General features: G+C 43.8%; 1 protein-coding gene across 1 annotated transcript in view; it reads right to left on the reverse strand.

Annotated features, from left to right (window-relative positions):
• The window catches only part of LOC144101657 (4-pyridoxate dehydrogenase-like), a 37,032-nt gene that overhangs the window by 3,991 nt on the left and 9,488 nt on the right, over nucleotides 1–23,553 (reverse strand). The window contains exons 3-10 of the mRNA XM_077634794.1: nucleotides 23,259–23,454; nucleotides 20,048–20,185; nucleotides 9,836–9,963; nucleotides 7,596–7,763; nucleotides 7,043–7,187; nucleotides 6,300–6,451; nucleotides 5,088–5,268; nucleotides 4,157–4,373 (exon numbers count right to left, since the gene is read on the reverse strand). Of these exons, the coding sequence (XP_077490920.1) occupies nucleotides 4,157–4,373; nucleotides 5,088–5,268; nucleotides 6,300–6,451; nucleotides 7,043–7,187; nucleotides 7,596–7,763; nucleotides 9,836–9,963; nucleotides 20,048–20,185; nucleotides 23,259–23,454 (1,325 nt within the window). The remainder of the gene's footprint in view (nucleotides 1–4,156; nucleotides 4,374–5,087; nucleotides 5,269–6,299; nucleotides 6,452–7,042; nucleotides 7,188–7,595; nucleotides 7,764–9,835; nucleotides 9,964–20,047; nucleotides 20,186–23,258; nucleotides 23,455–23,553) is intronic.

Here is a 23,553-nt window from a genome sequence, read left to right on the forward strand (position 1 = left end):
CTTTTGCCCCACCAGCGGCATAATAATTAACTTCCACTTTTTAAAGATCTAGATAATTTCCCTCGAATACTACTACGAGGAAATACTACTATGATCGCCCCCAAAAACTAGATCCTGGTCCAAAACTTCCATCTATTACCCACTGGACACCACCTCCACAGCGCAACAAGTGTCTAGATTTATATGTAAAGGCGGTGCAAAAAGATATCCTTTCGGAATTTCAACACGTTGCTCTCACCGCAGAATCTTATAATAATCAAACGCAATACATTGCAAGCTCTCAGCAGCCGATCTGGCATTGTAATGAAACCAGCCGATAAAGGTGGAGCCATCGTAGTTATGGATCAAAAGGACTACATTGATTAGGCCCAAAGGCAGTTAAGCGGTTCCACATTTTACAAGGCTCTCCCTATTGATCCCACGCCGGAGTATTAAAAGAAGGTTTCAAAATCTATTTTAAGTCTGGGAAAAAAGAATAAAATTGATGACAAGATCGTGCAAGCTCAAATTTTGTTACATTCAAGTCCAGGACGTTTTTATCTCCATCCAAAGATTCATAAATTAAACAATCCGGGAAGACCAATCGTCTCTGGAACTGGAACCGTTTACGTTCAAAAATTATTACAGAAACACTGTCACACTGAAATTCTGAGGGACAAACAGCCATCCTTGAAGGCATTCTATGGGCCAAACAAGCAAACACAAGCCGGCACCGACAACTGCATTCAATGAAGCCTGTATTACCAACAGAATGATCAGTTCACAGACCCATAAAAAGGCCTGTATGCGCCTTCTGAACATTATTTCTGAAGATCTGAAGGCATTTCTGAAGGCTTTTCTGAAGGTGCAGCTTTAATATCTGTATGCGAGAAGACAGCAAACAGAAAAACTCCATCATGTGCAGTCAAGCAAATACCATTACGTTATGCATGCTTTCGCGCAGGCCGCTGAATACGGGTTTTCTTTTTGGTGCGACGATAACTTATTTTACAGTGAAAGTATCGGTAAAGTGTGAATTATTAAACGGTTCAGCTGTTGTCATGTGTTTTTGGTTGGCTTTCTTGCAAATGATATCATCTCTACCAGGCTCCAAACTCATGATTACTCTGGAATGGAAACTTCGATTAAGCTCGCCAACTGGCCGGCGTGCCGCAAGCTTCCTACACCGCCCCCAGCCGACTCCCTGTACACTTTGGTGTAAGACCTTACCGTAGGCTCTCTGCGCACACAAAGACTATTAATCCTACACCGGAAGCTCCAGACATTGACTCCTACCTCCTTCACATTAGGGACGCAAGGCGGTGACTAACGAAACGCTTTCGCCGGCAGGGACTTCACAAGCTGCTGTAGAAGCGTATCTCCCTTCTTACGGCTCAGACAACTCGATTTTCCAACAAACTAGCCAGTCACATTTGTAATTTACTCTGCAATACACTCTCGCCTTCTATACAACATCCCCTAGCTACCTCAACCGCACGCGGGCCGAGGCGACCCGAATGTCCAATCTCCTGCCTATTCCACCCTCTTTGCAAAGTCACTCATGGACTCCTTAAGCTCGGGGCCACTGACACCCTTCAGGAGCTCATTGAGAGGCATCCAATGGCGCAGCTTGCACGCCTCCGCAGTACCACTAAGGGCCAGTCAATTCTCCAAACTTGGCTATTAAAATTCATCGCGTCCCCTCCATCCTCCACATTTCTTTCACCCCGATCACAGCTGGAGTGCCTGTCAATTCAGTGCCTCACAACATGAACCCTACCCGCCATCAAGCTCGGAGCGATCGCCGCGCCGGATTCCTCTGTCGCGGATTCTGCGCTGAAGGCACCAGCCTGCACGTTCTGTATACGGACGCCACACAGGGCCCGAGGGGCGAAAGTGTTTCGGGAGTGGTCGATGTAGCCGCCCTGCCTGTACACGTAGTCACCGAGTTTCGCGATTTGACTCCTACCGACCTCGAAATTCGAGCAGTCGCTCAAGCCTTCCTTTCTACTGCCACCCTTACTCCGCCCCAAATGGTCCACGTTCTCATGGACTCGCAGGCGGCGTGCAGTCACTTTACTCGTACCTCTTCCTACTTCTTCTGCCTCTCTACTAGAGCCCTTCCTCAGCTCCACTTCTCGTTTGTTCTGGCGTCTACACATGCGGACGTCTCCGGTAACAACCGCACTCAAGCGCTTGCCCGAAATTACCCGTATCGCGCTTCCTGGGGGAGATCCGATGCCACCCTCAGACGGATATTTTCGCCTTCTCTGTCCAGTTGACCAAGCTTCGCATCTCTCGCCAGCGTTAACCTCCATACAACCCTAATCTTACCTGTAAGGAAGCCGTCTTGTAGCGGCAGCTCTAGACAGGCACCTACCCCACTCCCCTGTTGTACTCCTACATCCACCCCTTCGTTACCCAACCGTGGTTCTCTCACATCAGACAACATCCTTCTCTCGTCCGTACGGTATAGCAGTGCCAAGCGTCTGAATGACCCACGGCCACTAGCCAGCATGGCTGATGGAACGTGGGGTGGCGATGGCCGCGACATATGAGGCCCCGGTCCGAAGGCACTTGGGGTAGGGGGAGGGGGGGGGGGGGGACTTATTTCTCGGTTCTAGATGTGTTTACTACTACGACTACCGGAACCAGAAGGGGAGGAAGGAGCTGCAGGCGATGAGGCAGAGTATTAGACGTCAATGACATGGGCTCGTATTGGAGCTCTCCTGAGAGGGATACAAGCTTTCGCTATAGCCAACATCTTCCAGCACTGCATTAATTCATTCGGCAGTCTAGCTCGGCGTGAGTGCGAACGGGATTGCGCATCTTTTCAGCCTACCTCATTAAGAAAGTGGCGATGAGCCTCGTACTGCACCCTCACCCGCACAGACGTGTTTACTCGCGCTCTACTGGACCGCATGCCTGGACCCTTTGTAATCACATCGTTGCAGAGGCTTTATTCTTGTTCATCGCCGTTCTCGTTGGACTGACTACATACTCAGATTGCATTAAATACTACCACTTAAGCCATGAGACGCCCCCGAAATGTTTACAACTACCGCATACTGCTGGGTGCAACGAGGAAGTGTCATCCGCGGTCATCAAGCTGAATCCCCGTGTTGTCGCCGCTCCTAGTCTGTTTACCATTATTTATTGCGTATTATTTCTCTTCATTCCTTCAAGTAATTACGAATTTAGATTAATGACTAATTTCTTGGCTTCCCGATCTCCTTTTAAACTCATTTTTTTATTCGCTTCAGGTCTGTTGAAGAAATATTTTTGTCAGCTACGTGTGCCGATGTAATACATTGGACGAAGTTTTTCCTTTTGCAAACTTGCCTACTCAGGAAGAAAACTGCCTGTGATAAGCTTTTTCGATCATGACTTTTAAACCCGCCGAATTGGCTTAGTGGGTATGTAGATCCGCTGCTCACACTAAGGTTACGAGAGCGAATCCATAGCGTTTAGTGCATAAGCGCCCGTGTGCTCCATAATGTAAGAGCACGTTAAAAGGACACTGAGAATGGCTCTAGCTAGTTTGTTTTTTTAACCAAAACTTGATTCTTTGTCTTCCTCTGCCATTGCTGATGTTCGTTCGGTAGATAGTCTGTACTGCAGAGGGAATTGAATTTAGAAATGAAACATTTTTTAGGCCACTCTATTTGAATGAGTGATGTCCTTAAAGAAAATGGCTATTTGATCACTGTATGGAAGTGAATGGTGTAGCCACGGATTGGATGTCAACACTAAAATAATCATTGCCGTCTTCGCAATGTGCTTTCAAAAATTACGGTAGCGGTGACCCCTGCATTTTATTTTTGAGTCGATCATTAGAAAACCTGAAAGCTCGGCTTTCAGCGAAAATCGTCAATTTATGATTGCGATGCGGAAACGTGTCGGTAAAGATGACGCCCCTACAAAGAATCTTAGCTGGCCTTAATTAATCTCGACCTCTCTACTACGGCGTCGTCCTAGCCAAAGCGTAGCTTTGGGATGTTTAACGCTACATACAATAATATAAAATGTTTTTTTATTACGTTAACTAATGGTTCCAGCTTTGCAAATGGCCGATGTTATCTTAACAGGAATGTACGTGCTGCCAACTGTTGCGTAGAATCATTACTTATAACAACAGAACCATCAAAAACAAAGAAAAACCTTCTGGTGGCCTCACCTCAGGTTCTCATCAACGACGGCATATTCGTGATTGCCCATGCCGCATGTGCAGCAGAGATGCTGGCCAGGGAATGCCGTATGCTGAATGAAGCAGGTCACATAATCCTCGCTCCAGAGTTCGAATTTTTTGCAACGCGGGTATTTCCGATCCCACAACTTTGCACCAACTTTTTTCATGGCCTCCGTATTGAACAGCTCTTTCACTCTCATCGTTCCTGTGGTGTAAAAGTGAGCGCGACAAGAAACAATTAAGAAGACACGACCCATGCACTTCTTGAACAGCTGCAACAATGTCCGCCTTGCGGAGCTTTTCAGGGAAAGCAACATCGGCTCTTAAAAGCGGATTTTCCACTTCCACGAGAAACGAACAACTTGGATTGCTACCGGGCGCCACTCACAAATGCTGCGCCACACTGACCTAAAGAGGTCGCCTCGAAGCGCGCTGTCGTTCCTCCCAAGGTGGCCTACGGTGAACGGGAGATGCGAAAACGAGAGCGATGGAAGCTGTCAAACAAAGGAGCTCAATAGGCGTTTACTAGCCATGTTTGTCAGATTTCGCTTTACTATAGATAGCACGTTTTTTTTAACATGCTACATTATAACGAGAAGTGATGTACTAATCTTTATTCAACACCTGAAGAATAGGGAATCGAAACTCGTCGATTTTCAGCCTATAATTAAATGCTGCACAGAAATTCCAACGCTCATACGATCCTATTCTCGTGTTACCGTTGAGGAACAATTGTTTCATGCGGCATACACTTGCAGAACACATGATCTGATGTAACCTATGCAGAAAAGCCTTACTAGGAACAGTTTATACCAGGGTTACCGTAAATCAACGCACGCGATGTACGGGCTTTGGATCAAAATTACTACAGGGTGGCATGTCAAGCTGTCTGAATGCAATATTATTGGATGACTCTTACCATTAACTATTCGAAATAGGTCTTTTGTTTCCGCTGACAGCAGTTTAGGGTCAATAGCAGGCTTTTGTTCGGGATCTTTGCTTCTGAGGTAGATCATACCACGAGAATCTGGGCGAACCATAGCCACAGCACACATGAAGCCAGTTTTATTAATCATTGCCTTGTAGTACTGGTCATAAATCTGCAGGGGAAACAGTGTGCACAAAAATGGGAATGAAAATTGTTTGCATCAGTGGTTATAAGACAATATACGCCGCAAATGTATTTGCTCTTTCTCCCTGTTCTAATATTTCTCAAAAAGCCCAAGCAATATTTTCCTAAATGTTTGCAGCCAGACCTTCAAGAACAACTGAGAAAATATGAGATAAATTAGTTGTAAGAAGGTATCGAGGAAAGCAATGAACACCAAACGTCCATCTTCGGAAAAAATGGCAGTGAATACATATTTGCAGTATATGCTCCTCTTTAGCATCCAAGCCGAGCAACAAGTCTGTTCTTTTTAACACAGAACCGACTAGGTGCACGGCAAGGTAAAAATATCATACACGTTTTATTTTATCTAATGGTTTCAGTAACGTGACCACGAAAATTCCATCTTGCTCCCCCATTACAACAGGGCCAAACGCAAGAATATTGTCAAGCGAATAGCCTTGAGATCCATTTAGTGAGCAGGACAATATTTTCCTAAGCAAATGCAGAGCATCTCTGTTGACTCTAACCAGGCTTTAAAAATATGCTGCGGCAGTCTACTACAACGTGACCAAATGCAACTTGCTGGATATTGCATGGAGCAAGTCAAACCATTTTTGTATTCTTTTTAAATGCATAATTAGCAGTGATTAATGAACCAACTTCGCAAACAACGAAGATTGGCAAAAAACATCTAGCGAGAAGGTTGTATAACGCCCCAAAAAGTGTCCAATTCAACAGTTTCTAACTTTCCATATATTATGTATCAGTGTTACATAACACATGGAAAGTTGCAAAGTGTTGAATTGGACATTTTTTGGACCATTCTACAACCTTCACGTTAGATGTCTTCGCCTATTTTAGCAATTAAACAGAATACAAAAACAGTGTGACTTGCTACGTACAATAGCAGCGACGTGCATTTGATCGGACCGTCTTAAAGTGCCTCGCATGGTTTTTAAACCTTGGCTAAGGTTAGCTGGGACGCCCGGTATACATAAAAATAGTAAATATAGGACTTACTTCTTCACTCACAAAAGACGAGCGCGCAATTTCTTCATTAGGAAACACAGCTGCAAGTTCCATTTCAATATCTGGGTAGTCGTCGTATTTTTTGTCAACATTGCTGTGCGTAAAGAGCACAGCTTCGAAGGCACCCGGAATGGTAAGGAGTCCTGTGATGGGCATTAAAAAATCATTCTTTTAGTAAAAACAGCATGAAATTTGTCCCAATAAACGTTCCACGCTGCTTATCTTATAATTTTCGGCTTTCAGCCAGAGCCTGATACCACACCTTTCCGCCATCACTAGAATTAAAACCTTTGTCACAAAGCATGGACTTCGTTGCGCTAGCGCATGCGTTTCGTTGCAATGCTGAATTAGTGGCCGAGTTACCTTCCGCATGTTCGCACCTTAAAACTCGTTAACAATGCCTGCATAAGCTTCCTTTTAACAATTGCAACCGTATGCTTCTCATTCCAAGTAGAGAGGACGCCGAAGGTACTTGGAAAGTTTTAACACAATCTCAAAATGGTGATCTGATCATGTGCGCGTAGTTCTCCGTATTTCAACAGCGACAAAAAGACTGGATTTTACAAAAAATGCTGTGCAGACATGTATAATATGCTCAACTGGTCGGCTCCGTGTCACATGCTTCTACATATTTTGCTTTGCTGAAACTAGTGTTCTTTCGAATTGAATACCTGTGTCTTGACCACTTCCTTACAAAAATGCCGGAAACAATGCCAGCTTTCTACGTTCCTTACCGGTTTGATTATATGCATATTGTGCAATGCTTTGATTTATGTTCCTTAGACCGATGAGGTCGTCATTTGTTGTTACCACGAGACCCAGGAAGACCATGTGATCTTGGAGGCCTTGTCCTACCGGAAGACTCGCCACGACTGGAATCTGCGAACCGAACGAGGTGTACACAATTCGCATTTACGAGGCAAGTCGACATAAATGGCATACTGGGCAGTGGGAAAAATCAATTGTGTTTTAGCCAGGTATATAGCACAAGCTTAACTTTTCCGCAGTTTCAAGGTACAGAATTTGCCGCACATAACCTTTGATTACAATCGTGACTCATGTGTGATATCTGAAATTTCCTCACTCACACGCGTGAGCCCATCGAGCCCATCTTAACAGTTGTTGCTGAACCATTTCTAAACTAACTGGTGTCTTTCCTTTTATGAGTAAACCCGGCCATTCTCTATTGCATTTGCATGATCAATATTTTAGCAATCCAGCCCTACTATCTTAATAGAGCATAACGCCTCCGTGAGCCAACTCACACGCACAGAATAAGAAACTCACGCCAAGATCCTTTAAATGCCATTCGGGGCCAATTCCCGAAAGCATCAGGAGTTTCGGTGAACCAACGGCTCCTGCGCAGACGATCACCTCACGGTTCACGGCGATAGTTATCTCCTCTTGATCTTTTTTGAACGTCACATGGGTGGCTCTTTTGTCTTGAAAGGTTATCTAATGAATGAGAACGAATAAGTAAGTTAAAGAGAAGAGAAGGAAGGAAAATAATTATTGAAATCAGAACACGCAAACGAAAGCAATTCAAATTAGAATATTCAAAATAAAAAAAGTAAGACGAAATTGCATGGCATTCGCACATTTCCGCTCGCAGCTGTCAAGATTGGGCGCTGCTAATCAGAACCGCGACTAGCACACAGAGAAAGGTAACTTGTATGCAGTTGTTGCCTTGCCAGGACAGGTGCGCATTTTAACGAGTTTGTTGTGTCACATAGACGCCGCTGACAATGCAGTGATTGTTGTCGGAAAACAGCGGTTGGTAGCCATAGACTATGGTCCGCTACGCCCAGTATTAGTCCGCTGACAATCACAAAAGGCAATTAAATTACATGTGTATTAAAGCGATAGCCTTTAATGGCTCATGCTCGCGTCCGTCCGTTACATTTTAGAAAACGTGACCAACGTGACCTTGTGATGTCACGTGCTCTCTATGCCACGCTCGGGCCAGCTGCCCTTCTCCTTTGTCGTGGAATGAATTCGAGCGCGGCAAATTCAAATCACTGCAATGAGTAGCAGACGGCTTTCGCCTTCCCGCAGTTAGAAGATGTCTAAGTGCCTCCAACGAATTTTTCTCGACAATATCAAAGAACCAAGAGGTATCAAATTCTTGAACTGATAATGTCGTCTTGCGGCTCGCTTGTTGTTTGGGTAATAAGAAAAGATTTAACAACGGATGACTTTTTTCGTCGCCGAGGAATATTAAGTGGCGATGCTGAATATTGCAGAGCATCACAGCAAGATTGAATAATATCTGACTATAGCACAAAAAAGGACACTCCTCGACGCTTCATTGTAATCTCTTTGGCTTTGGTACGTTTGCAAAGCTACTATCGGTTCCCCCCAATCCCGTCTCCTGTCCTGTTTTTGTTCACATTTTTGGCCACGGTGCGTCGGCTGGCTTCTGTTTTGCTGCCTTCTGGGTCTGCAGTTTCCACCAATTTTCATTCCTGGAAATCGCCACCATCTTTCGGTGCAATCCACCGGAAACGAATCTTTCTGGTGCGCAATAAAATATTCATATTGTGATTTCGGTGATTTCGATTTTTATGCTTTCAAAGCATAAAAAGCTCCTCCTTAGCGTCACAGTGCGCAATTTAATTAGAGTTTACTGCATCTTTTACGTTTTTTCAAGGTAACTAATTTTCCTTGTTCTGTCTTCCAACTCAGGTTTATTTAACTTGATGTAAGTATTGTTTCTAATACTATTCCTTTTGGTATTTCCTTGTTTTGAACAACCACGAAAGACAGCGCGAAATAGGGGTGATGCCTCAGAAAGTAGAGGACGTTGGCTATTCTCTGGGAGGTCAGTCTTCCCTACGTCACTCCTTTCGCTATGCGCTGGCGCTCTTTTTCATGAGTAACTAAGTAACCAGCAAGCCAGGCAGCATTGAATCATCGTGGTTTTCTTTTCTTTATTTAGTTTCACTGCGTTAAAGAATTTAACTTTTTATGCTGTAATATTTACCGAACTCAGCGGTCCCCGAATGTCACCTGTTTAATATTTTTGGAATTCCAACAACTAAATGAATATTCTTGGAATTCATGCGACTGAATTCCAGTTTGCTGTCGGCTAGCTTCAATCGTTTTTCTGCTGATTTTTAAGCTCAGCGGTGACCGTCTGAAAAAGTAACAATGTACTCGTATATAAGTGAAGCTTTTAACAATTACTTTTATGTCATTGTTAAAACATTCATCTATTAAGAATACATCTATAAATTTATTATGCAACATAATTACCGAAAAGGGAACAGCGCGAACACAGGGCGAAGAGAGGAATGTACGGCACAGGCGCTGGTGTCCTCTCTTCGTCCTGTGTTCGCGCTGTTCCGTTTTCAGCAATGTTATACCAACTAGCCCGCAACCACACCCTTGCGAACTTCATAATTACTCAGCTTTGAAATAAGTCTCATCGGACTGTAGCGTAGATCACACAAGAATACCGGCAAACAAATGGGTGGTTCAGAAAGTTGTAGAACACTTCGCATTTTTATGCAGTTGCTTTCACTTACTTTGGTGGCTGTACTATTTATCGAAATGTGAAGATTTTTGAAATGTTTAGTCCATTCCGGGTGGAGAAAGCATGTGCTAGCACCCATTCGCACGCCATACTCGGTGTTAGCCTGCACTCGGGAGTAACCTGTCGTAGAAACAAACCGACATATTCACTTTTTATCTCGTCCGGAAAGGACTACAAATAATAGTAGGCCAACGCTTTTTTCTCCATACGAGGCTCGGTGTAATTGCAAGAAATGTAACACAATGTTGTGTGCTTTCAATTCAGAATTATGGTGAGCGGCCGTCTTCAGCAAAAATGAACCTAAACATGGTTCGCTTCTGACTTTCATAGTGTAGCCCTTACAGCTTCCGTAAAGACCATAAAGATCTCGAAAGGGGATGATCAGTTTTCCTTACCTTGCCGATATTTATAACTTGGGAAGGCATAAATGCTACGCTGATTGAGATGCAAATCATGCTGACTGATAACTTTTTGACTGATACCTTTTAGCGGAGATAATACGTGCTATTATACAGTCCTCATTCCAGCTGAAGCCGATTTCTCGTTAACACTCTAAAACACACTAAGTGTCACGTAAAAGCGCCACAGCGCTGAAAAAAAAAAGCTGTATGTAGCGTACGGAGGATTGAGATTTGTGGCTTAATATTGTCACAAATCGACTCGATGCGTTTATTTTGGCAGCATTTGCATCGTTTCCTTAAGTACCTATCGCGGCTGGGGCTGACAACCTCCTCAGCAAGAGATTACGAGTGCAAGCCAGACTACGGTAGCGGTCTCTTTCTTGTATGCGGAATACAGATGCATCTGTGTGCGTAGATTTTGCTTCATGTTAATGAACACCAGGCATCGAAACAAACATGAAGACTTCCTTTACGGTCTGCCTCATAGTTTCGAATCTTGCTTAGGCTTTAGAATTACTTACCGTGGTGGCTCAGTGGTTATGGTTCTCGGCTACTGACCCGAAACACGCCGGGTCAATCCCGGCAACGGCAGTCGAATTTAGATGTAGGCGAAATTCTAGAGGCCCGCCTACAGTGCGATGTCAGTGCACGTGAAAGAACCCCAGGTGGTCGAAATTTCCGTAGCCCTTCACTACGGCGTCGCTCATAGCCTGAGTCGCTTTGGGACGTTAAACCCCATAAACCAAACCAAACCAAGCCACTTGTTTAGCGACCATTACTGCGTGTCGAAAAGCGCTGATGACGGAGCTAAAATGACCAAGTAGTTTACAAATTAATATGCTGGCATATTCACCTACAAGACTGAGTTCAAAGGGAAAAGAGACGGGCGATGGTTATTTCAGTTTGCCAACGCCAGTTCTCAACACTTGCGTCGAGCTCTGCGGTGCAAAGAACATAACATCAAATGCAAGCTCTTTCATATGTGGCGGTATTTCTGCGAAAGTGCAGTCCCGCGCATACAGAAGCCACACAGACCCAGGAACCATGCCTTCAACGCTGCAGCTGGTGTTAGAACCCGTTAGTTGTAACATAAAATGCAGTTTTTTCGGGTGCAACTTCCTTGAGTAAGCATTTCAGGATTGCTAAAAGATTCAGAGGAGGTAGTTTCGAGTGATCCAACCTTTCGTTTTGTGGTGCCGAAATCCACTCTTCAACGACTACTTGCGCGGAAATTCGAAGCGAGATGTCTGGTAATTTTTTTAATCTTCCTTTACTTTGCCGTTCAACCGTTGATCACGAAGCAGTACGTAGTCTATCCCCTTCAGACACTCATTACGTTCTATTATCGAGAAAAATGTGACAATTTGTGTGTGTACTCGGAACCCCCGTTCCACAAAAGTAACACCAATGACTCCAAAACTTCGGGAATTCATTCAAGCCTCGCACTTCCACACTAACTTAACTGCCGCCTTACTTTTCAGAAACACACTAATTCTAAAATGATAATTTTCATTATAATTCAAATCCATTTCCGCAAAGAAAAACTAGCTGCAGTGTCACTTAGATAAACAGTCCACCACTAGATAGAGGAAAGAAACGACAGCAACAGGCAGCACTCTCTGTGCATGCCGCGGAACTTGGCGCCGCCAATTTTTCTGTTTACCAGAGATTTCAAATGCAGCCGGACTCACTGGCTTCTTGAAAACATTCTTGCTCGCTTCAAAGAAAATGTTGAAAACTTGCCTTGACAAACGTGGACGCTGTGCTGCAAACAGTTATTGCTTATGCCGAGCTCGCATTCAAGCATGGATTGTGAAGTAAAAAGCGGTAGGGTTATATCGTAATTTAACCCAGCAGAAGTACGAAAGCCTGTGTTTAGCCTGGTTGTCTAAACCAGGGATTAGACCTGGTTTGAAGCTGATGACAACGATGATGTGTGATGCAGAGATTGAGAGTGCGTTGCAGTTTAACACGAGGCGTGATCGGCTGCGGCGATAGCCTAGTGCTCTCGTGCTTTGACCAGCGAAGCTGTCCTGTTCGCGCCTCCGCGGGTTCGAAGCCCGGTTACGGCAATATTTAACTTATTTCTCCAGGTTCACCAAGGTTGCTTTCGCAGACCTGAAGAAAAGGTCATCTTCAAGGTCAGACTGCACACAAAATTCTTGATTGGAACCCTGATAGGTAGTGCTTTCGCACTAAGAACTATTATGTGCATTCAAGAATGTCGAGCTCTAGTCCACCAATAAAATGATACGAGGAAGCGACAAAGTAGCTGTTCACTAGATTTCTTATGCGTAGAGAAAAAAGAAAGAAAAATGGCAGTAATTTTCGGAGTTCATGCAAAGCGGCTGGACTGTGATCTGCCCCAAAAGCTTTTTCTATCATCGAAATACTGTTATTTACGTTACGTTACACGCATAATAGTGACTTGTACGTTTTTTATTGCTTGCTTTTAAATCAGAAGGAGTATTTTGCAGTACGCTACCGCCTAAATAGCTGGGGTCTTTCGTCGAGTGTCAAAAACTTTCCCGTTTTGATTTTAATTTGCGAATTCTTTCGTAGCATTTTTATTTTTGTTCATTTCTACAAAGTTTTCGTGAAGGCACCTTTTCGAGGGTACTGCATAAGAAGGCTAAACCAAATCATAAGAAAGGGAAGCAGGAGAAAGTAACACAACTATTACGATGTAACACTTAAAAAACACGCAATATTTAATTAGATTTTCGAAGAAACTTTAAAACAAAACAGTTAATGCCAGAAAAATACCATAGCCAACTCAGGTAAATCCTTACGTCTAAATATAAATGAATGGCAAATGGGATCTCCAGTGTGTATAACGAACCACCTCTACAGGAACAGCTTAACATAACAAAAATAATGGCGCCATCATGTCTATAGCTTTCGTTACATACTATTGAAAGGTTCGATTAATTCCTTAAATTTATTTTTCTTGATACTCGGTAGAGATGGATGGCAAACTATTCCATTCAATGCTCATCCGCTGTATAAATGACTTAGCGATAAGGGTTGTTGGGCATGTGATGAGTTTAACTTTTAAGGATGTTGTATAAAGGAGTGGCAAACTGGCATAGGGTTCGTTAACGACATGCTCAGTGATGATAAAGCTAGTTAAAAAGCGATATACATGACCTTTTGCTGTAGTAACACCGTTATGGTCATTCAGCGCATACTTTTAAAGATGTTATGCTGGTGTGACGGGAGTAATGATTACAGCTAAGTTAACCTTAACCTACTTCAAATTGGAATACCACTTGCCTCTACGCATGTGTGAGATGACCGGGCTGCACTATTTACTAACATCAACTTTTCTCGAGCTAAAAACATAAGAAGACATTAACAACAGTACGTAGAGTAAGAATTAGTCCAGATATATGAACTAACAGTGACGTTTATACCTGCGAAGAAGCAATATTTGAAACAGGCATAACTGATGAAGTGGAACTCGCATACCTAAACGAAACAAGAAGGATTTACTCATAGATTAATATTCGCAAGAAAAACACTACTTTCTGAATAAATCACTCCGATCATGAAAATGTAGCTGCGAGGTTTTGTTATGTTTGTTTTATCATTTTATATTTTTCTCCTCTTCGAGCACGCCGATTCACCAATTATTTTACCACGCTCGCTGCACCCAAACTGCTTCAACGTAATGTGCCGCGGATAACAGCACTGACGCAGTCGTAGACGGCCTACAAAATACTGGCACGAAACTGAAACTCTTATTTGGCGAAACTGTGTCCGCTAACAGAGAAAAATTGCCGCTGGCGAAAGAGCAAGTGAGTTCGATGGTCGAAGCAGAATTGAACGCCCGTCGCTTTCCATCGCTGTGCATGCAAAGAGCTCAGAGAACTTACAGAATAAGGCTACTAAAACGTTTACACCCATCTTGAACATCGTAAATGCTGATGCTTGCTGTCACGATGGTTCTATAGTGATCTGGGGGCGTTTTGAGCGGCAAAATAATAAGGTGGCGTGCCGGCGGCATTGAAAAACTGCAGTAGTTACACCGCCTCTAGATTGCACGTTTATCGCTTTTTCATGGATGTGTGAGGTGTGTTGTACTTATCCACTACGATGACCAAGAGGACGAATTAAAGAAGGAGACAAATTTAGTAGGGAGGGGCCAGAAAGTAAAATGGGCAGACGAGATGAGATTAGGAAGCTCACGAAGGTTAGGTGGCCGCATATAGCACAGAACAGGGTTAATTGGAATTATATGTGAGAGTGCGAGGTGCACAAAAGATCCTCGGAGGATTTGTGAACGCGGTGCGTCCACAGTGGTGCGTCGGGCAGCGGAGCGCTGCGCGCGCCAGCTCAGCGTTGCGCGTGTGCACGTGCGGAGGGTGTGTGTGTGAGGCGACGGCGACAAAGAGCGTGGCGAGCACGAGGAGCGGAAAGCTGACGTGTCAGAAAAACGAGGTGTAAAGAAGACAGCGCAGCGGAGATCGGGTCATTCAATCGTGGAGGTGGCAGCCGTCGGACGTTGGGTCCGTGCTGCCATGCCCTCCCTTGGATCACCGACGCAAGCCTTCTGCGTTCCTTGCAAGCGTGGAGGTGGCAGCCGATTTTTTTTTTCAATTCAATTCAATTCTTTTATTTTTCCAGAAATAAAGAATCCTGGAAAGGGTCAAGAGCTAAAAGCTGTCTCGACAGCTTGACTAGGCCTATGACCCCTTCTACAAGTCAGTAGGTTTACAGCAACAGGTAGTGTCCATATTAATTAACATCAATTAAGAAATGCAAAGAACAATGAGTTATACAATAGCAGAAATGCAATTTAATTATCAACTAAACAGCATATGATTTCAAAATGTGTCTACAAAAACTGTACTTATAGTTTTGAACACAGCACAATACCAACAAGAGAAGTTAAGCAGACAGAAATATAAAGAAAAAGAGAATACATACATGTTCTTGAAAAACAGCACTTGCAAATGAAAAGGTAAACACGCATTGCATTCATTCTTTGAATCGAAAAAACATTCTCAGTTCTTTTACGCCGCAACTCATCACACATTTATGCTCATTTAGAATAAATGGCAGATTATGCTGTAGTGACTGAAATTTATAATTATTTCGAAATTTCGGGCGCACCCAGACATCATCATTACGCGTGGATAGTGTAACATGTCTTCTTTTTAGAGATCCTAGATTCATTTAATAATCCTGAAAAGCTACAGTGGAAAAGTAAAAAGACCGGAGCAGGCGATATGGATACATAAATTCAGCACTAATGATGTTGTAGCTTATAAAAGCACTTCGCGTGGGAGACAGGTAATCAAGGTTTGCAATATGTCGCATAATTCTCTTTTGAAGTACAACTATCTTTGCAACGTTTCCTTTTGTCGTTGTAGCCCATACTAGACCACAGTAGTCGATATGTGAAGCAAACAGTGCGTGATAAATTTGGATTTTGGCCTGTGTTGGAAGATGTCGGCAGCGAGATAAGATTCCCGTCACTGCGGCCAGTTTTCTACAAACATCTTCTACGTGTTTATCCCAACTTAAGTTCGAAGAAAACGTAACTCCGAGAATTCTATGTTCATTCACTACTTGAACTTCTTGGCCCTGGTATCGGACAACATGGCATGTCTTGACTATCTTATTTTTAGCTCTAAATATTACTACTTTCGTCTTCTTAGGATTTATTCTAATGCAATTTAAATTGGACCAGAGGTGTAATTTGTCAAGTATATGATTACATTTGATAATTAAATCGTCTACGTTAGGACCCGAAATTATTATGCTGCTGTCGTCTGCATATATGATAAATTTTACGTTTGAATCAATGTTCACGATATCATTTATATATATATTAAAAAGAAAAGGCCCTAATACACTGCCTTGTGGTACACCGTTTTGCACTGGTAAAAAACGAGATTTCTGATTATCTATGTACACTGCCTGCTTTCTGTTTTCTAAGTACGACTTTATTAAAGCAAGAGGTGTTCCGCGGATTCCACTGAGTGAAAGCTTGTAAATTAAAATATTATGGTTTAGGCAGTCAAACGCTTTACTAAAATCAATAAACAGGCCGAGAGTGAAAAGGTTTTCTTGAATATTTTGCACAATAATTTCCTTAAGCGTTAGCAGGGCGATTTCAGTTGATCGCCCTTTCCGGACGCCGAATTGGGCGTCACATATAATATTCTTACAAAGGAAAAATTTAGACATGCGAGTGAATATTACCTTCTCTAATCCTTTAGAAAAGACAGGAATGACAGAGACTGGCCTATAATTGCTTGTGTCGTTTCTGTCACCGCCCTTGAATATGACGCTCACCCTACTTTTCTTCATTTCAACAGGATAGACGCCCGTTTCCAGAATCAGGTTAAAAATATGAGCAATCACGGGAGCTATGAATTCTATGACATACTTAACTGGTTTTATTTGAAGGTTACCTGTGTCTAGGGCCTTGCTATTGTTTAAGTTCATGAATGTCCTGTAAACCTCTAATTCGTCGGTAGGCTCATGAAAAATACTGTCGGCGCATGTCTTTATCGGCGTTTCTGAATTGGGTATCTGATTCACAAGCATTCCAACATTCGTGAAATGACTATTGAAATGGTCAGCAAGTGCGCTCTCTGACAGCTCACTTCCTTTATGGTTTATTCTTCCGACTGACGCGTTCTTTCTGCCGCGGCCTATAACGTCATTTATCAGCTTCCAAACTACGTTGGGCTGTTTCCTCGTAAGTTCAGAAAATAGTTGCTGATAATATGTTCGCTTGGCGTGTCTAAGCTCAGCGTTTAGTTTGTTTCGTGCGCTTCTGAATGTAATCAAAATTTCTGGCGACCGAGTACGTAGAAAAGCGTGGTAAAGCTTATTCTTGTTCTTTATCATTTTAATATGTGCGGGTGCGACCCACGGTCTTCTTATTTTTTTTAGTGCTTCATTTCTTTGAGAGGAAAATGTGAGGCGTATATTGTTATAAATTCGGAAATAAACTTTGTGTACGCAGCATCTGCGTCTTTTATCTTGTATAAATGGGACCAATCATGAATACTAATGTCATGCTTGAATGTTTCCAGAGCACTGTGATATGTATTGAATGTAAATTGGCGTTTCAGGACGCCTGCAACTTTTCAGATCTGTGTAAAAGAACATAAACACAGGACAGGGATCACTGACATCTGAGGTAATGGTACCAGCTTGGTTGACGATAGTTTCAATATTGATATCAATACAGGATGAAGTAGTCTGCGTAACACGTGTAGGTGTGTTGATTAAATTCATGAAACCAGTCGACTGAAGGGTAATCAGAAAACGTTGCGTTAAGGTGCTATCCCCTGCGATATCTACATTGAAATCACCTCCGCAGATGAGGCGAAAATTGTTTGCACTAACGTAGTCTAAAAATGTTTCAAAGAAGTCTATGAACCTTGAAATAATGCCGTTCGGAGGCCGGTATACTACCGTTATAATTTCCAAGTTGCATTTCAGGGTTAACATCTCATAATCACTCGTTGAAGTGCAGAACTCCGGAACAGGAATGCAACGGCGCTGTGTTTCAATGTATGCGGCAACACCGCCACCACGCCTGTTTGGCCGATTTATGAAATAATTGCTGTACCCATTTAGGCGTAGTGCGCTGCTATCGCTATTGAACCATGTTTCGGTTAGCATAATAATACTAAAATTAAAACTGAATTGGCTCAGCAGTTCTGTTATATGGTCTTCTTTATTATTAGTTGAGCGAGCGTTGATATGTAAAACTGAACTAAGAGGCTGGTTTGGAAGCTGAACGCAAGAGGGTAAAACGAAATCGTGATATTCCATTTTGACCGTTTATGAAGACCTATCGATAACGGAACTTGGTTCAGGGCCTGCCTTGGCCGAGTCCGCTTCACTAGATAAAGGAGCACCTGTAGCTTCAGGGACAGGGCCTACCTTTGCAATGTCCGCTTCACAAGATATATGTATAACTTCAGAGCCATCAGCCCGCCTTGCAAAGATCTTACCATTGTTTGTCCAAACTGATTTCCATTTATAGTCATGCTTCCTTTTCACTGCCATTCCTAGTAGTTTTTTCTGCGCCGGACAAAGGTGTTCGTTCGCATATACCGGTGTTTCGTCCACTAGTCCTATGTCGTTGTTAGTGAGCCGTATCTTCTTTGCTTTCCTGAGGACAGCGTCACGCTTTGTTCTTGACTTAAATTGAACCACTATGTTTGTTATGTCAGGCTTGCGGGTGGGCACTCGATGACATGTTTCGATGTCAGATTCAGTGATAGGTTCTTTGATGGCGTTACCAATTTCGGTCAAAATGGCCACAACGTCTTCGCTTTCCTTCTCGATGACCCCAAAAATCTCAAGATTTGCTTTCCGCGAGTATTGCTCTGAATGAACAACTCGTTTTTCTAGCTCTGAGGCAGTCATTTCAAGAGTAGAGCATTTATCCTTAAGCACATCATTTTCACTTGCCTGCTTTGCGCTTTTTGATCTTTCGCCCTTCAGTTCTTTCTTCAACTGAAGGTCCGTCCTGCCGTGGACCTCTCTTGGATCACCGACGCAAGCCTACTGCGTTCCTTGCAAGCGTGGAGGTGACAGCCGATTAACTGAAGGTCCGTGCTGCCGTGGACCTCCCTTGGATCACCGACGCAAGCCTACTGCGTTCCTTGCAAGCGTGGAGGTGACAGCCGATTAACTGAAGGTCTGTGCTGCCGTGGACCTCCCTTGGATCACCGACGCAAGCCTACTGCGTTCCTTGCAAGCGTGGAGGTGACAGCCGATTAACTGAAGGTCCGTGCTGCCGTGGACCTCCCTTCGATCACCGACGCAAGCCTACTGCGTTCCTTGCAAGCGTGGAGGCGGCAGCCGATTAACTGAACGTCCGTGCTGCCGTAGACCTTTATTGGATCACCGACGTAAGCCTACTGCGTTCTTTGCATGTTTGGAGATGGCAGCCGTTGGACTGAGGGTCCGTGCTCCTAAAAGGCACCCTTGGATAGCTTACTTGAAGCCTCCGGCGTTTCCTAATGCCGTCGACGGGACCTGGCTAGGTTTCTCCTGCGGCTGCCAAGTTCTTCGGGCTGTTGTCGGGAGACCGGCGGCGTCTCCCTGTGTTCGTGTCCACTCCTAATACCACCTGGCTCCCTTCCGTCGCTTCCTTCGGCGCAGCGCTAGCGAAGCGTCGCACTACAACCACCCGCGTCCGCCCTGTCTGCAAGGTATCCCCGCTCCACCTGGGACGCTCAGTACCTGGTGAACACTTTTCTTTATTGTGTAGTGTTGTACGTGTGTTGAGTGTGTTTTTCTTGGTGTTTTCCTTTCTTATTGGCTATTTCCCTTTAAATTATAAATACGACTTCGTTTTGTCCAGTTTGATCTCTTTGTTCTCTTCTTTTGCTCGAACCTGCACGCGATAGCGTTCCCCTTCGGAAAGTCGGGGACGCGCTACCAATTCGCGACAGAGAGGCCTTTCTACTGCACACGGACGTAGCTAGGCTGCTATGATGATGATGAAACTGAAATCAGCATTTGTTTGTCTTTTATTATGTTGTTTTTAAGTTCTCTACTTTTTAACATAATTATGGAACAGTAAAAAAGCAGTTTGCCGGACATGCACTGTACGCCTTCTGTTATCTTATTTGTACACACACGCATGCTGTTACTGAAATTCCCGTTGTATCTGTTATACATTCTTGCAGACCAGCACACTTCTGCTCGATTTAGGTACCTGTAAACGGCTGCTTGGCAAGATGTCAGAAGGTACTGCTAACCACAAGCCAATTTCTTGTCTGCTGCATAGTAATATTCCGAAGGCACGTCTGTCTTACCAGAATGCTTTTTCCCGTTGTAGTCGACGTATTCATAGTGAGACTCGTTGCAGGCCTGAAGGAAAACATCGCTTAGTGGTGTATGATACCTTGGATAGTTGACTGGCGTTTCACCGTCGAGGCCATGGTAGGCAGCAACTGTAAAGTAGCGAATAATATCAAGAACCTGCTCTTACAGTATTTGCGGGAAGCTAGCCTGCTGTACTGCTTTTCGCCTTTAACAGACTCTTACAAAACTTTCGTCACTTGCTTTTATTTCACTCTCTACTAGCTACACATTTCCATGAATATGCCAAAAATTCTCCCGATGCAACATTTTAAGGAACAAAAGACTGATTACAACGCAAAGACTAAATGAACTAAAGACGTGTTTCTAGGCTTCATTGAACAAAAAGAATAATATGTCCAAAGGAATCTAAGCGCAATGCTGCGAAAGCCGTGTTCATTGCTGTAATGTACTATGCCTGCTTCGATTATGGATACGCTGAATGGTGGAAGCTTGAATACTTAGAGTCGACTTTTTTCGCCAATTTTTTGCCTCACATTTTTGAAGAGCAGAAGTCTGCGTATGCTTGACATGGTGACATGTCCACCCGCCCGCTCGCCCGCCCGCTTGTTTGCCCGCCTTCCTGCCTGTCCGCCTACCCGCCTTCCCGCCTGCCCGCCTGCCCGCCTGCCTGCCTGGTATAAGAAACAACGCCTTGAGTGCACATATTCGTCATCTCTCTCGGATTCCCCGCCCACCATCTTGCCAGTCTTCCAGCTAACCGGCCGCGCACATCCTTTGCAAAAATTATGAATGCATATCGCGAATTTCTACCATCGCAATTTACACCAGCCTCAAATATAAATAATTGCTTTTTTGGGGAAAGGAAATGGCGCAGTATTTGTCTCATATACCGTTGGACACCTGAACCGCGCCGTAAGGGAAGGGATAAGAGAGAGAGTGAAAGAAGAAATAAGAATTAGGTACCGTAGTGGAGGGCTCCGGAATAATTTCGACCACCTGGGGATCTTTAACGTGCACTGACATCGCACAGCACACGGGCGCCTTAGCGTTTTTCCTCCATAAAAACGCAGCCGCCGCGGTCGGGTTCGAACCCGGCAGCCTCAAGAGCATATCTCAGCCTCAAGAGCATATCTCATATTATTTGTGAATTTCCAGCGTACAGTTCTGACATTCTCTACGCCGTGCGCTGGAACACATCGACTCACGACCGCTAACGGAGTTCAAGGTTCTTAGACATTGGCTGCGGCGATCATCGGCGGTGAGGGCCTGCCAGGCCCTGCGGCAGTTCATAAGAGTGTTGGGCCTGCACGACAGGCTGTGACATTGACGGAGCCTTTTCGCCTTCTGCTTTTTCATATCACTCTCTTTTCTTACTCATATTTGTATCCCGTCAGCCCTTTCCCCCAGTACAGGGTAGCAAACCGGTTTCATCTACCTGTTAACCTCCCCACCTTTCCTCCTCCTCTTTATTCTTACGTGGTAGACAAAGCCATCAAAGCGCGGCTATAATTGTTGAAGTCCATCTCTTGAGCGGCATGAACCAAAAAAGTAGTATACTTTCTGGCAGAAATTTCCTCACAAAGACCCATATTTCCCGATTTCCAGCTTTTTTTCCCTGTAGCAGACTGAAAACTTCGTTGATTTGGAAAAGAAGACAATTTCGGTTCCTAAAGTTTCAGAAACTCAGTAAAAATTTTCTTTCCAGTTTATTTGCGTCTCACATTCTATTAAATAATTAAATTCCACAATTACATCGAAGCTCTTGAATCGTGGCTTAAAAGCACGAACGACACCCTAAGGGGCTCCAAACCATGGCTGTGCTCTCGTCGATATTATAAGTAGTATAAGTAATATTTCATTTATTCCAATTTTTTCGTATTTTGTTTTCTCTGCCTCCGAAGGCATGTCAAGTGCTGTTCCGGTTCCTTCGAGCTTCGTGCTTCCACCGCAGGTTTTGACTCGAGCGTACGCACACCCTACCCTGACGTCCTTCGACATTACAGCTGCTGTCTTGTTTTCCGTTTCATATCGTCTCTTCCCGTTCTCTCGGGGCAAGCCGCACAAACGGAACACTTTTCTGGTCACCTTCCCCGCCTTTTTCTTTCTCTCTGCTCTTCTTATTAAATTATTGCGTGATCACAAGAAAAATCTTTACTGCATCATCCACGTTACGGAAACACAGAAAACAAATATCTCGCTGTGTATTCAACCTTGGAATGGTGTGTAAGACATTACCAGACACATATTGTCGAGTAATTTCCGTACGCAAGGTAACTAATTTATTAATGAATTTCTGTTGTGATGCTCTTTTGGCGTCAATAGCAATAGTAGAATGGTTGCAATGGCTTCAAAGTTGACGGTAAGTCACATCGTACACAAAAACGCTACAACTTAGTTATTGCTTTGAAGTTTTAATTCCTACTCTTACACCAGACAGCATCACGAGGCGGAACAGTTACGATTGAACAAGCAGATATAATATCCCACACTCTTTTTCACGTCACCTGAACTCAACTATAAGCCATAGGTGCTGCCCGAATTTTGAATGCGAGATCGCAGTAACATAACAGGATAAAACCGTTATTGGTTTTTTTTTTCTCGCGGAAGCGATTTCAGAGTTTACGTTTTACCATTCACATTCCCTAATGCCTAGCACATCATCACAGAGAAAGAAGAGGCGACCTAAGCTTGTCCTTACTCTTTAGTAGGGCTACCAGCACTCGCTGGCCTCCCTCCGTAAAAGCAAAAGAGGATGTGTTCACGGGCACAACTTCGAGCAAGATGTTAAAAAGAAGCCAGCCTAGGGGCGCACGATCTCAGCTTTCTACTTTAAGGACCCAGTTGCTTCTAGAATACATGCCCTAGAGCCACGATATAAAGAAAACTCGTAGAGGAAAATAAGGCCAGCCTCTACACGAGCTGGATTTCCGCACTCTGAGCACAAAATCTTAGATATTTTCATTACATCCGACAGAAAGCCTTCAGAATGTCCAGAACACACAGCGATTACCTAAAGATGAATTCGCAGTTGTCGGATTATAATGGTCTGCACACCTGAGCTTCTCTTCCTTTCACTATAAAAAGACAACTGTGACCTAAAGGCCGAACACTAAATACGTCTATATATAGTTACATCGTAAAAAGTCGATACACGAAGCACTACTCGTACGAAGCAGTTTAAACGCAAAATGTTCAACTTACTCTCTTCCTGGCTCACGCCTGGCACTTTGAATTTCTCTATCTGCTTGAAGTACTTCAGTACATTTTCATAGTTCCAGCCTGTGGCGTTGTATATCTTTTCCCAGTTATCGAAGTCGTGCCTGCTTCCTCGCACGTAGTTCATAGAGTTGAGAGAGCTGGTGCCACCCATAACTTTTCCTTGAGTTATATTGGCCATCTGTTCACCAACAGAAAGAAACAAGTCTATATATCACAACTGTACCAGGTCATGTGAGCCAAAGGACTAGAAAGAGTCGAATTTGTGCAAGAACGTCAG

This window comes from Amblyomma americanum, chromosome 8 (genome assembly GCF_052857255.1).
Source record: "Amblyomma americanum isolate KBUSLIRL-KWMA chromosome 8, ASM5285725v1, whole genome shotgun sequence".
NCBI classification, from domain to species: Eukaryota; Metazoa; Arthropoda; class Arachnida; order Ixodida; family Ixodidae; genus Amblyomma; species Amblyomma americanum.